Source organism: Trematomus bernacchii, unplaced genomic scaffold, assembly GCF_902827165.1.
Source record: "Trematomus bernacchii unplaced genomic scaffold, fTreBer1.1, whole genome shotgun sequence".
In the NCBI taxonomy this organism is placed as follows: domain Eukaryota; kingdom Metazoa; phylum Chordata; class Actinopteri; order Perciformes; family Nototheniidae; genus Trematomus; species Trematomus bernacchii.
The window spans coordinates 1,253,533-1,268,766 of NW_022987547.1; the positions used below are offsets into that span (position 1 = coordinate 1,253,533).

The 15,234-nt window shown below is 41.2% G+C and overlaps 1 protein-coding gene across 1 annotated transcript in view; it reads right to left on the bottom strand.

Moving 5' to 3' along the window:
* Positions 1-15,234, bottom strand: part of trabd2a (TraB domain containing 2A) — a 55,455-nt gene that overhangs the window by 15,643 nt on the left and 24,578 nt on the right. Inside the window, exons 3-4 of the mRNA XM_034122677.1 lie at positions 13,156-13,302; positions 12,554-12,728 (exon numbers count right to left, since the gene is read on the bottom strand). Coding sequence (XP_033978568.1) covers positions 12,554-12,728; positions 13,156-13,302 — 322 coding nt within the window. The remainder of the gene's footprint in view (positions 1-12,553; positions 12,729-13,155; positions 13,303-15,234) is intronic.

Here is a 15,234-nt window from a genome sequence, read left to right on the forward strand (position 1 = left end):
TTTCTGTTGTCTACCCTCTATTTGTGTCCATTCTGTAAGAGCCAGTGAAGAAATATCCCTTTCTTTTAATCAAATTGGCATTTTGTTAATGTAAGGCTTTCACTTCCACTTCATCTGTCATGTTCACGTATCATGAAACGTTATTGTTTACCCAAGCTAATTTATCATCTAAAAGTAGAGTCATCTGAATGTTTCTACGATTGATGTCACACCCCGAGACAAAGGTTGAAGACTGATGTTCTGGTGGAAAGCATTAAAGTTACATTTATCATACTGTAGATGCTATTGGAAATGTGGCTGGCAGGAATAATGGAGGAGGTGGTTTGTTTAGCTTGTAAAAAACGGTTGATGAGTAAAATTGCACGCAAGATGTAACATTTCCACCTTCTTTATGATCACTTCACTCTGTGTTTTATTTGAGATTAAATATGTTTTTCGTTAGACCAAAAGCAGCTAAATTGTCTGCACAAGTTCTCCTGAGATCGTGCTGAGCAACTTGAATTTATGCAGGGAATAAATGAGAAACAGAGCGCATAAGAGGCCTGTGGCGTGAGGTTGTTTTTTAAATAAACCCTCACTCAAAATGTGTGGTGGCACACAGCACTTTGGAGCCGTGTTAGGGATTACATCTGTCAGGCTGCAATAGTCTCTACACTCTCTCGAAGTTTTGCTCTTTCTGCCAAGAAATTATGGCGCTTGAGCACACACCAGCTCATTCACTGTGGTCGCATGAAACGGTGATCAAAGTCAGAGAATTCTGTAAAAGTGGGCAGTTTCTGACAAAGTAAACCGGAGCACTGCCAGCTCTGAATGTCCCCACCACTGAATATCTTATTTTTGTTAGAAATACTGTGTCAGAGAATATTATTACTATAAAAGCAGATGAAAGGAGATGTTAAAAGCAGTTTAAGAGCAGTGAGGGGAACCCAGCCCACATGACCTCAGGTTGGCTGTGTTTTTATGATTATCATAAAAGTGCCATATGCATCATATCATTTGTTTATAACATGTTCATTTATATAGTCACTGTAGCTGTCAAATAAATGTAGCTCCCCAAAATGTACTAATTGTACATTAAGCAAATGTACTTGGTTACTTTGCACAACTGATAAGATTCAAAAAGATAAAGCTATTTTGAAAATGATATAAGTAAACTATTGCTGTTTTGCCATTAAATCATGGTGGACTTTATGACCACTAAACGTTGTACAAAATGACTAAATATACATCATGCTGTTAAACACATTTTTTTTTCGGAACCACCAAGGGGTCACAAGACAAATCTGAGGGGTTGTGAAATGACATCCTATCACTTAAACAGAATAGTAAAACAGAAAGACTAATTGTGTTGTAATCTTTTGCTAGTTATCTACTAGATAACTTAAAAAGTTTAGGCCCAAATAAATGATGGCTCTTGGTTAAATTGCCCCCACATCTACATAGTGTTATTCCATTTGTGATAAGGGGCTGCAGGCTGTAGGCAAATCCTTGTTTTAAGGGGTCACAAATGTGTGGGTACACACACTGCACAGTTGAATGATGCATTGTGGGTTCAAACGGACTAAAATGGCAGCATTGTTCAGCATTAAACAGCACCACTGTCTTTTGAATTGTTCAAAGGCAGTACTGAACTTAAGTAGGAAAGTGAAATTGGTTTCTACCAAACTTCACAACCAGAAGAGTTTCACTACAAAAATCAACTGCAGACTTTCATTCACAGAGTTCTGAACACAATCATGCATCTCGCCAACCAGCAGGACTTCTGAAGCCATAACAGAGTTTATTTTCTACAGACGCGTGCTTTTGTTCGTCCCAACGTTCCAAAATATATTATTGCAGTTTGCATACTACGGCCTCGAAACTGCTTCCTCTGAAAACACATGGCGGTTCGCATCCTGCTGCGAGTCTCTGCTCAGCCTTTCAACTGTCTCAGAAAAAGGATACCGAGGGGGAGTCGGATGCCCGCTCACTTTTTAAAAAGCATTCCACATCGTAGTTTTTCTCTCACAGAGCTTCCATCTTAAACATGTGGCTCAGAGGGCAATTTTGTGCCTATTTAGTTTGAGTAATCTGCGAGAGATCGTGTAGATGTCAAATGAGGCCTGCAGGTCATCAGTGATTTAGGTCTTAAAATAACTAAGAGCAGATCCACAGGATAAATGCTGTTACACACACACTCATTTTATCTCTCCATATGTAAGTCTTTCTATTTTTATCTCCCTTTTCTGCCAGATTCTCTTACTAAAATAATGTTTTTCTTGTCAATTACCAAACATCTGTTCATGCCATTTCATCCTTAATCATTCCCTTGCTAACTATACAACCAGAATGTTTTCTCGATACATGACTAGGCTTGGTTTTCCAAAAAACTCTCATGCCTTCCTGTGAACACTTCACAACAAAACATGGCCAACTTTTACATCTGCACCAACTAAAGCATCTGAAACAGCCTCGACAGAAACGGAACAACCTTGTTTCTATGATGACAATCTCTCATTTGCTCCAGACCTTTAGTAATGTGAAACACAAGTTACAAAAGCAACTACAGTCATTTCAACATGATTAATGAAAATGGAGCGTGTTTGTTTTGAATGCAGATGTTTGTTTAGTCATTGGCATCACACAATTTAACAATGTTTTAACTGTGAACAAGAACATAATTAGAATGTTTCTGTGTTTTGGACGCATATTCTCACAAAAATAACATTTTGGGTTCTTTGCAAACCCCAGCTCTTAACAAATTAGTAATGAGCTAGCGCTTTCACTAAATGCCAAATGGATATATAGATATAACACAGTTCATTTGAGTGTAAAAACTAAAACGTATGCTCTGTGGCATCCCAGAATCGTGCATGAACTCACACATACGCCAGGCAACACAGGCTCATTCATACAGCGAACCAGCAAAACCCACTCAAAAAAGTATTCAATAACTCCACATTGGGACAGAGAGCGGGAGAAGGGGGGAAAGAGTGGAAGCCACAACTCACACAAGTCATGTTTTCCTCTGTCTCTTCATATCTTCATCCCCCCCTGGGCAGTGTTGCTTTCTTTTATGTTCTTACCTCCAAAATGAAAAGGGACAGCTCCTCAAGAACAATCCCGAATCATCAATAGATTCACTGCTGCTCGCTCGCTACATATATAATTTTCTTTTCCCCTTTCCCTTTCATATAGAAGTGAGGTATTTCTGGTCCAAATGAAAGTTTAGCCCCTGGGAAGGCATGTTAAGAGCCTGTTCCAGGTGCATAAGGAAATACTGCTGGGTTCGAATGGGGTCAGGGGGTGAGGAGTTCAACTCTTTCAATAAATCAAAACAAGCTGTTGTGACAAGGGGAGAGAAGTGCGGGATATATGAAATATGTCTTTCAAGTGCAGAGACGGAGGCCTTTGACCCGATGAGTGCAACTAAATGTATACGTTTAGGTGCCTTTCACTCGGCGGCTTAACAGTCAGTTAGTGCTGCGGAGTGGCTGACAGGTTTATCCTCCCATTTAAGAAGAGACAGAGATGTACCAGATGATACACTACAGGCGCTGCTGACATGTTAACATCCCACTGGTTAAAGGTTTGTCTGGGTTGTATTTAGGGTCGTAAATATGTAAGCTAACATTACTCAGCTGAAGAGAAGCAAGATCAAGAGGAAGCTCCACGCAAGCCTACTTAAAAAAAAACGTTGACAGGGGGTCAGTAAGTCAGTCTGTCACACCCCATAAAAATGTGACTGACATTGTCATCACTACTTTCCATCTGTTGCAAATAAATCTATTTCAGAGCGGTCAAAGCCATGATGAAGAACTGTACTGTCACCGAAAGAAGGCAACACAAGTGACCATCGTGGAGCATTTAATATCAAGATATCGAAAAGAATAATATTAAAACCACTGTGTATATCATTTTTGATACATTCTACCTTCAATATAGTCTGCCTTTTTTTCCAGCAATAACCATGTAATGTCTTTGACCTTGCAATGTAACAGTTTCCTGCTACATCCACATGCAGGAGGGATTCATAGGAGCACTGCATGCATGTAATCCAATGTGACTGCTGTATGTATCTCACTTATATCACTTTCTACAGCCAAGTGACTTCCTATGCAACCCCAAAAAAATAATTTGTTTATATTCAAATATTTGCATGGTTATTGACAGATGTTTTAATTGGAAAAATGCAGGTTTCTTTGGCTGCACTGTCAACAGTAGTGTCAGTTCCTCCATTGTTTTATTTCTAAAACAGAAGCTGCTTAAGGATTGTTTTTGCCACTCGAATTCTGGGACATGTAGTATTATTAATGATTTGCTTTCTGATACGACCTGTAAACATAGTAGCTAACCAAGTGTGGCCCGCTACAAATACACATAAGACTTACTCAAAAATACTGTAAGTTGTTTGTCATAGTTACAGCCATGAGATAATTGTATGTGTGTTATACCCCAATTGGCAGGACATTATTTGAAAAACAGTACAAATATAATTCACATGACTATTTTTTCATCTGCCAAGACAGGGGGAAATCTGTTTGGGTGTGGGTACAAAACCGAATAGGTTAATCTTGCAAAAAGATTATTTAGCCATGGTTTAAAGGAAATATCTGAAGGAAAATGACAAACTTGTAGGGAAGCTCTAGTGTAAACTGACAGTATGAGAAGATAAGCAAACTATTCTCCAACACAGTAAATACAAATAACCCTACAAGATGGGACTTTAAAAAAGCCTGCAGCATAAAGGTGTCATTCAAGCTTAAATCCAGGACTTTATCCAGGGTTGGCAGACGTTCCTCCCCTGCCTGCCTGCTTCCCTACCGAGTGTGTGGTAGGTCTGGTCTGGGTTTTAATGGTGCTGTATGACATGTGTGTACTCATGTCAGCAACTGCCCCAAACAGTTGTAAAACGGCTGTTTACGAGGGTGAGTTTCTGTGAAAAAAGCACCACGTTTCTGACTTTCACACCATCTGGGGAAGAAAAAAGGGGACGACCGCAGTGATGTGGTGCTTAGTGTGAAAACACACTGCAGGGATTTGAGCCAGGTATGTGTAAGGTTTGGCCTGGGGATATGAATAGGAAGGTCCATTCAATCTGTTATGACTAAAATATTAGGCACACAGGGCTAGTTAAAGCATGGTTTATATAAAAATAAATAATGCATAAAAAACACACCTTTTTAATGTGTATATTTTAAATCCCTGACTCCTCTGTTTACTAAATAAGTTTAAATGTTCTTCTTCCGCACTGCCTGACAGTTTTATATAGCATTTTCATGTTGTTCCAACTCTTTATTGAAGATATGAGATGTTGAGATTGGAGGGAAATACTCCATGTTTCATATGGATGAATCATTAAGTCCAATGGAAACATTTCAGATGTCTTGCACACAGATTTTCAAAATAAACAAAGACGAAGCAACGTTTTGTAATGATGACATATTGTTCTCAGCACGGGTTACCCTGTTATTAAAATTAAATATACTGTATTTATTTTTTATTTTTTTAATGGCCGATACTGGCAATGACCATTTACATTTTTTAAATTGCATAAGGCTCATGTGGTTCTTGGACATGGGTCACCAGTGATGACAGTATGATCCATTCCATTAAAACATAAAACACTGTGTTTTAGTGTCTTGGTTTATTTTATTGTCACATTTATGTGTTTGCAAAAAAGGATCAAATTCCAAAGACGGCTCTGAACCAGAAAGCCCTTTTCCTACTTTTGCCATCATTATGTCATACTTTCTTTAGTATTATAAATACAAACGTGGCACAGAAGGTGAACTCTTATATTGCAGTGTAGTTCTGTGTATTAGGTGACTATTTCCCCGCTTTAGTACCCACAGCTACCCACACACTGACAAGTCAAGGTGCTCCGTGTGAGTTATGAATTCATGTCAACCTCTGTCATGAGCCGCAGTCCACGGGGCCAAGCCATCTATTTATTTCAGCATTCCCACCGCACTAAACAGCTCCCTAACCGAGCAGTATTCACTTTAGCGTGGCCCTACCAACCCAAATAGCAAAAGATCCAAAGGCAAACCTTAATTGTCTGTGAAAAGAGTCAAACATATCAAAGTACAGTAACCGTCAGAGCCTGTCAACCACCCTGGCAATTACACCACCGCAAATATTCAAATTTGTGGTTTTTTGGAGCAGGAGAATCATGATGTGCTAAGCAGCTTGGGGTTGAGGCTGAAACATAGATGCATTAGCGTTCAGCCTGGAGAAGAAAAAAAAGAGAAGAATTAGTAAGAGCCCTCGGCCTTCAGCTATATGTAAACACATCGTTTTATTAAAGTCAAGAGTGCCAGGCTATGGCTGATATTATAGAGGGAATACAGGTTGAGATTGTATACATGGATTGGGTTACTGTACCTATGGGGCACAACTATAACAGCTTCCATATGCCCGTATGAACATGTGGCGCTTTTTAAACATCATCATTCACATTGTGTGATGGCCGTGGTATTTCAGACAAACAAATGGGGTGAAAGACAAATTTCCAGGAGGTATTTACTTACAGTACAGTAAAGTATAGTGAGGCATGACAATACCCCAAACTAAAAGCAGAGGTTTGGGTGTACACAAGAAAACTGGAAGAACTGTGGTCTTTCTGCACTTGTGGATACGACTACAGCAAGATCCATCCAAGATACTCTTCCAAATATCCTGCAGGCCTGCTGAGACTCAAACACTTCCAGGCAGAGTGTAAGAACTGGCAAACCTTATCTGTCAAAAATAAGTTTCTAGCCAGTAAGCAAGGTTTGTTGCTTCACAAAAATAAGCACCACTGAAATGTTGCCAAAACTAAAAGCTGCTGTCAGAGCATTTATATTCACAAAATGTTGGATGTGGATGTCAGTGAAGGTTGAAACATCGGTTGTGTTACCCTACCGACCCCCTTTTCTGTTTAAGTTAGCACAGAAAGGCTAAGAGCTGTTCAGAAAAAACTGGTTGTGTTACATGCTTTTACAAGTTTCTTATTCCATAAATCATCTCACACGGCTCCCATAATATTAAACAGTCTACTGGGTGGTCATCATGGGTGTGCGCTACATAAACATAACATTGCTGTAAGCAGCTCTTATCAACTCACACTCTCTGTGTTTCTCTTTGTTCATGTCTCTGTGTAATGAAGATGGAAGCCTAGGCGGAAAAAATCCTCTGGACAAGTGTTGAGATGAGGACAGGTCTTTGACAGAAAATGAAACGGAGAGTATGGTGTGGGCGAAGAAAGAGAGCAAGTGTGGAGGAGAGACGGAGCGAGGCAGAGAAAGATGTGTGTGTTCCTCTGGGCTGACCAGTGACCACTTGTGTTTGTTTGACTTTTTTTCCGTTCTGACCACTAACCTGACCAGACCGCTGCAAAAACAAAGTTTCTCCAACAGCGAGGGCTGGGATTCAAAAATTGGCCACAGGACTCATTCTGAAGGATTTGGATACAACCAGTAGATCTATATCTTAGAAACAGTAGGAAGTCATTGAATATTTGAATTAATTTGAAAAGCACTTAAATTATTTCTCAATAGCAACTGCATCTTGTAATGTGCTTTTTTCTTCTTTAGTGTGTTTACTGGTTTGGCGTCAAAGTGTAAATGACTCTTGACAAATGGCAAGTGGCTCTAGACAAACAAAAAAAAATTACTTTCTACAAGGAGAGCTGTGGATTCATGGGAAGAACCCTGATAAATGTCGGTATGCTATGAAAGAAAAGACGGAAAAGGAATCTGTGTGTCTTTTCCTTATCCGATAATCGCTCAAGATTATAGCCACAATCACACAAAACAAAACAGAGAGTAAATTAGTGCATGGCTATGGCTTTTGGTGTGTGAGTGTGTGTGTGTTAAGCTGGAGGCACATGAAAAATCATTTACGGGTAGAAACGTTAGCTCTGGTTTGGCAGTGTGCAACTGCCTAACCATTAATGCTTTCTCCATAAACAATTTCACAAACCCAAAATATCACGAAATGATTCTTCCCCATAGACAAGGATGAGAAAGAAAACAGCACATTTATCCACTTTTCTTAACTACTGTATTACTTTTAATGCTACATGATCCTGCATGCCTTCCTTTCAATTACGATTTCTGCTTCGTATGAGACAAAGTTATTTAAATGCCGATCCAAATTGATGATCTATGAGCATGTTGTTTCACTGTGGTAGCAACAAATAGCTAAAGATATTTCATTGGAAAAATGATGAAGGATGCAGGATCATCATAATTTTAATGGCCATTTTGGCAAAGAAGCTTAAAGCGTCCTGCTTATCAGATTCAAAGCTGTCGCAGTGTACTTTTTCAGACACTTACTGCCATTAATCCTGACAAACACACTTATGCTGCTCTCTTAAGTTTCCTTTGGCGAAGCACATCCAACCAGGCAATTTGACAGGGAATAAATGACCATGTATAAACTGTTTTGCGAACTTGTTTTGGCAATACAGCTTATAATGGGGGAAAATGAAAACCCTCAACAATTTTCCACAAAGGTCATTCAGGAATCTGCAGGCCAGCCCCATGCAGGCTAATGGGATCATTACTCGGGGAAGAGAAGTATGCTAGATATTTGGCTAATTCCCTTTTGAATCCAATTTAGTTTGAAGTCTGGATCAATTTCAAGTAATAATCATTTTGCTAAATCTCGCAGCAACCCAATTTAAGTTCTCTCCAAGTTCCCGGTCACTGCAACATGTCACACTGACAAGAGAAGGAAGATAACTGGTTGTTCTGGGCTTGTACTCAACGGTAGATGAAGGATGTGGGAGCTCTTCAAAAACAGTGGAAATCCCAAATATACGAAAAAATAACGAAAAGGAAGGAAACATTTAGAAAGCCTATATTATGGTGGCGTAATCATTTAAAAGCCGACATGTTTTGAACCATGTAGGTCTTTGTCAGGGCTAATAGTTTTTATATTTCCTGCTTCGTGGTTACTTAGTCTTACATTCTGAAGCTCCTGGATTGACTTCCTGTTTATAACATCACACTGAAAGTTGAGTAATATATGAGCAAAAAAAAATACAAAATGCAGAATAGATAATAATTGCTTGATAAATCTGTCAAGAAGTCCTTTTGTGCATCTTAAAAGAAACATGAGATGGTCAACGATAAGATTCCCACACCTGATGGAAACAGGGAAGTAAAGTATGCCGACATAATGGGCTTCATTGTAGTGTGTGTGTGTGTGTGTGTGTGTGTGTGTGTGTGTGTGTGTGTGTGTGTGTGTGTGTGTGTGTGTGTGTGTGTGTGTGTGTGTGTGTGTGTGTGTGTCCTCTGACCCCTCCAGGGATAATTAAGGACACATTTTACCCCGGTCTGTCCTGGGGGCTGAGGAGTATGTATATGTGTGTGTATGTGCGTACACTTGTGTGTGTGTGTGTGTGTGTGTGTGTGTGTGTGTGTGTGTGTGTGTGTGTGTGTGTGTGTGTGTGTGTGTGTGTGTGTGTGTGTGTGTGTGTGTGTGTGTGTGTGTGTGTGTGTGTGTGTCTGTGTTGGTGCATATGCACATGTGTGTGCACCTTAATGTGCCCCATCCCGTTCCTTGTACAGGCCGACCCAACCTGCCCTCCGTATGTCGAAGAGTGCTTCTGGGCTGATTGCCCGTATCACTTTCACTCAGCGGCTGACACACACACACACACACACACACACACACACACACACACACACACACACACACACACACACACACACACACAAATACACACAGAGGCACACACCTTTTTAGACCAAGCCCTTGTAAAAGCACCTCCTCTGGGACGCGCCGTGAAATGTACTCCTTGTTAGGGCTTGGGTGTGTGGGTGTGTATGTGTGTGTGTGTGTGTGTGTGTGTGTGTGTGTGTGTGTGTGTGTGTGTGTGTGTGTGTGTCTGCTTTTCCTCAGCTGTTTCCTGCCAGCTCAGAGACCAACAGACTGTGAAGGCCTCTCGCTCGCTCTGCTCAAACTTTGCTGCTTCTCTGCCTCGAAATGACCAAAGAAACGTTGAATCAGGACGTTTCTGACGATGTCATCACAAGGAAAATCTGACTGTTCAAATTGATGGCACTGAACATTGATCCTCTCGTCTCCAAACATATCCCATAATGAGCTAAATCAAATGTTGGGCAAACAGATTCTTTCCAAGTGAACATGCCCTTTGCTGTAAAAATGTTTTCTTAAGGCTTTTATGGTTTCAGCGATGGTAAAAATGACTTAGGTAACTTAAAAGTCAATATAGTGCCATTTATGTGAAATGGACATTCTAATTCAACCATTTTGTTGTCCTATAGTTTCATAAAGTGAACATGTTGAAACCATTCTTCACATCTCATGATAGATTTATAAAAAAGGGTGACATTTGATTTGGATTTGTCTATTTTCCATTTCTTTAGTACTTTTTATGATATGAAGAAATGATTTCAGTTGTTGTTACCTACACTTTATATTGAAGGTGTTAGAAATTCCTTTTTGATGTATACTGATTTTGTACACGTTTAAAAAAAAAGAATCACATTTGTCTGGCGTGAGAAGAATTATATGTTTGGGCAAAATAAAAAAACAAACTTTATCTAGGCTGAAAACCAATTTGAAGAAATGATTGCAAAATAGCCCTCCATCTTCTTCTTGTCTATTAGGTCCAGGCAAAGCTTTGATTAAGCAATCAGGGGGGAAATACCAATAAGACGGTCTGCTTTAGATATACATCGTCAAATCAAGTTAGATGAATAAGCACAGACGTACACACACACGCACACACAGAGGAATCCACACTTAAGTAGATAACTTCTCTGGAATCTTCTCTCTTTATCCTCCCTGTTTTAAGTTGAGTCTAATCAGCCTCTTATGAGCTTGCTGCATAGTTATAGAGGAATTCAAACAATTGAACAGACATTTCTGAAAGTGTGTAAAAGAACTCAAACAGACCAGTGGTCTGTTTATGGACAGCTATAAACTGATAAAAAGGATGTTTTATTGAGCCTCCGCCCTATAGACACATCCGTTTCGGTTTTATTTGGACCCAGAGCTGATAAAGCTGGAGATTCATTGGTTTCGTCTGGACTAGTTTAGGCCTAGGCTCCACGGGAACGAAAACGGGTTGAATCCGCATATTTCTCATGCGTATAGCCCTTTAAGCTAGACGACGCCGTAACGGAAACGTAGAAACAGACCCTGCAAACGACAACGGGTCCAAAGGTGGATAGATCTGGGAACGGAGCGCTCTGGGGGGTCCAACGGGGCCGTGTGGTCGCCTATACGGTCATCCGTTTCTGATAATGACGACGCAATAGCCCCGCCTCTCCCCACCTCTGCTGCTCACCCCCGCAAAAGTACACTGCACACTGAATTCAGATTATTTATCTTTATCTCGATATGGACATAAACGCGAGTGAAGTCTAACTGACAGGACGGAGACACGCAGCTCCTCCCGCTGTGATGCAGCGGGAGCAAAACACACACTTCAAGTCAGATCATCACCCTTAGCTATTTTAATTACCTCTCAAACTACCTAAACTAGTTATAAATATGTTCATTTTTACTGTCGGGTCACTCATTACAGGATCAGCTGCTGCATGAGACAGACACTGACGCTGTCAGAAGAGAGGAAAAAGAGACAGCCTCCGTGTATTTTATTATTATATATCATTATATCATCGTTATTCATTTGTTTTAAAGCTCAATAAATAACAATGAAGACCTTTGACCGGCACTTTTATAATTTTGTCCGGAAGATTTAAACTTTAACACACGTTGACCGGCGAAAAACTCTGCCCGGATCCCTCGGCCCCCACCGCGGAGAATAAACAGAAGTGCAGCCATGACAACCATTCTTCTTCGCTGCTTTTGTGGAGGAAGTTGCTGCTTTTGTGGAGGAAGTTACAGCGCCACGTACAGGTTCGGCATATGTACTGCAGCTTTTCCAGCGGTTGGATGTAAACGGAGCTGTCTCGTGGAGCTTGACACAATCCGGTGTATATTGCGTGTGGACGGAAGCTTTTTTGCATTTGCGTTTGCGTTACTCCGATGCGTTTTGCCGTATGCGTTCCCGTGGAGCCGGGGCCTTCGTTTATTCTGCACATCAACAGAATCAACAAACAATGAGAAGGAAAACACAACAAATGGGAATTTGTTATAAAAGTAGGTAAGAAAATGCCCTGGGGGGAAGATGTGGAATCTTAAAAGACATATCTTCGTATTTGTCCCATCCAATGAGGAAAAGTTGGATTGTGGAAATATCTTTTAATTGTATATTTAAATTATATTCTATTTTCTGAAAGGGGCTGTATTGCCTTTCAGATTACAGAGAGAAGCTAATTAACCAGTACCAACTCTGAGGCCAGCATCTCTGTTTCCGCTTTTCTAAGTGGTCTCTGTTTTCTCTTTCTCTCCATGAGTCTGTTAAGCTGCTCAGTTGTTAAGCTCTGCTTTGCAGAAGTGCTCTCCTGACAAAAAGAGGAATTTAAGCCATTTTGTTGTTGTAATCTCCTCGACTGCTTTGATGAACAGAGACAAAGACCCATATGTCTCTGTGTCTGTCCATAGCTGAAATGCTTCTGTTTTATGCATTTTAATATTGATCACCAACCTGCTCCAAAGGCAAAGAAGAAGCTCTTGTCAGGGTGAACCTCTAGCAGTGCCTTGACCCTGTTCCCCATCCTCTCGTTCCTCTTGTAGATGAGTTCCTGTCGAAAGTAGCTGTCTATTTCCTGGGCGGTCACCTGCTCGCTGAGTGGCAGTGTCACATTGTTGAAGTTAGGGACCTACAGGGTGCAGAGAGGATGGTTCAGGTTAAGCCGAGAAGGTTAAAAGGGGAAGGGGGAGAGGAGATTCCTTTAGTTTTGTCTTTCATTCAAAGAAAAATAAATTCTAAAAACACATTAATCAAAAATGTGTATTTGAACTGAAGGTGCACCGGGATTGTTAGCAGGGTGAATGGGTAAATAATGGAGAGAAAGACATGGCAAGTAGGAACAGAAGAACCAAATTGGCGATGTATAGAGAGGCTGGGTGTAGGAGGAGGTGTGGGGGATGAAGGGTCGGTCAGAGGGTTGAGGGGTGAAGGTAAAGGGTCAAAGGTCGTGTCACTGGGACACTCCAAAGGGTCAAAGGGTCAAAATGACTCTTAGTTTATTAATTAGGGAGAAATAATTTCCACTGCTACATCACGCAAGATGAAGTAAGACTGACCTGTGAGGTGTCGTGATTGAAGATGATGGAGTTGAGGTCTCCACAGTTGTAGTGTCTGATGAGGTCTTCTGTGGTGTAGGGGACCTGAAGGCTTCCGGCCCTCAAAGACTCCTGCTGTAGTAACGTCTGGTTCAGGGCAAAGATCACCTACAAGGAGACAATAGGAACCAGTTATTTATCCATTTATTATAACCATGACGGGAGACCCAAAGGCTCTCCGGCCTCACAAACTTCCTTTTAGTTTTTGCATTAGCAAAAGTTGCACATAGGACATGTTGCACATAGGCACAAACCTTCCATTTTAAAATAGCTAAGCTTTCATCAAAAGCAACCACATTTATAAATCACTCAACCCATTTTTTTCAGGCTGTTAAATGGTAGTGTACGATTGAGGAAGAATATACATTTTTGTCCGATCAAATAATTACATCACAGCAGTTTAATGGAGCTTGACTAAGGTGATAAGCTGTTCATCCTTCCTAAACTAAGGCAGGACTATTTGCAGTGAAACATTTAATACAAACCTAGTAAGTATTGGATACATTTTAGACCTGATTAAGACGCTGGACAAACATTTTAGAAATTAAAGTCAAAGGAACTAATTCTGAGGTGATCATCAATGCTGGTACACAATTTCAGGATAGTCCATCCAATATTTGAAGAGACATTTCACTCAAAGTCACAAATGTATCAGAGGATAACCAAAGACTGTAGGGTTTTTCATGTTGGGACCAACTCTTCAAAATGTCTTCTCGCTCTGTTCAATAGCTATTGAGATATTTCAGTCGGGGCTAAAGTGACATTGCCAAAAACCAACATTGCCATCCCTTGAGTCACGCTGTTATCATAGCTAAAATGTGTACGTACATCTCAGACATATGTTGTTATCACAGTTTTAAAAGTAAACCAAAGCCCAAACAGGAAGTTAACCAGGTAAAATATTTGCTAAACTAACCACTACAGCAATGGAGACAGTTTAAGGCTTTCCTGCCAAAAACCCTCTACGCTCTGCTGCAGAGGGATTCAGCCTATTGTGCGAGCGTGAAATCGGCCAGTGTTTGGTGTGAGGGCCCCGGTGAGCCTGCCGCCTGTGATCAGCACCGCGAGGACACACATATGCATACATGCACACAAACACACATGAACACACTCATTGAAGGCCTCTACACACAGCGAAGCCTGAGACAGAAACCACCGCCACTCACCTCAGCACATGCCCCGCCTCTGATCCCTCCACCACACACACACACATGCACACCTTTCACCCTGCAAGCCATTGATGTCGAGTCCCTTAAAAGAGGAACGTTTGTATGGCTTATTTGTTCCTCTATGGGAGCTATCAGTCAAAGTGAAGATGTGTTTTGTCAGCTGTGGAACTATGTTAATGTGTCTACAGTATGTTTGACAATTCAGTGTGCATCTGTGTACGTATTCCTCAATGTGTGTGTGTGTGTGTTCTCTCAGATCTTTGTCCAATGAATTCTGTATTGATATGCATACCCGTGCACCAACCAGGCCAACCCAAGCGGCTGTTTTTTCTTTTTTCCATGTTCTGCTTTTTCTAAGGTGCTCTGATGACACTATTCTCCCTCGGCTGGCCCATTGTGGGAGCCTGGGTGAGGCAGAGGAGAGGAGGAGAGGAGGGCAGCCTGGAGCAGATGCCTTCTTGTCAGGGGACAAAGGACCCCTCCGTCACCCTCTCTTCTCCTCTACCCTGCGCTCCCTCCAGCTTTCATCGGCCGCGCATCAAAGTAGCGCTCTGCATATGAAAAGGACCCCGTCTTTATGCCACGCAAATTAGCCTATCGCCGCCCCTCCCCGACTCATTTCACAAAAAACACCCTCACATCTGTGCCACGTCCGTGAAGGAAGGCCCTCATCTGCAGGGTCTCCCCTTTTTTTCTCAGCTCTCTTCTCCTCTTTCTCCGCTCGCCGTGCCTTTCAGCCCCTTAAATTATGGCTGTAAAGGGAGGAGGAGGGGAAGAGAGAGGGGGAGGATCAGTAAAAAAAGTTTCAAAAAAAGAAATAAGGGAGGGGGGAAGGTTAAAGGATGGGAATATAGAAAGAAAGAAAACACAA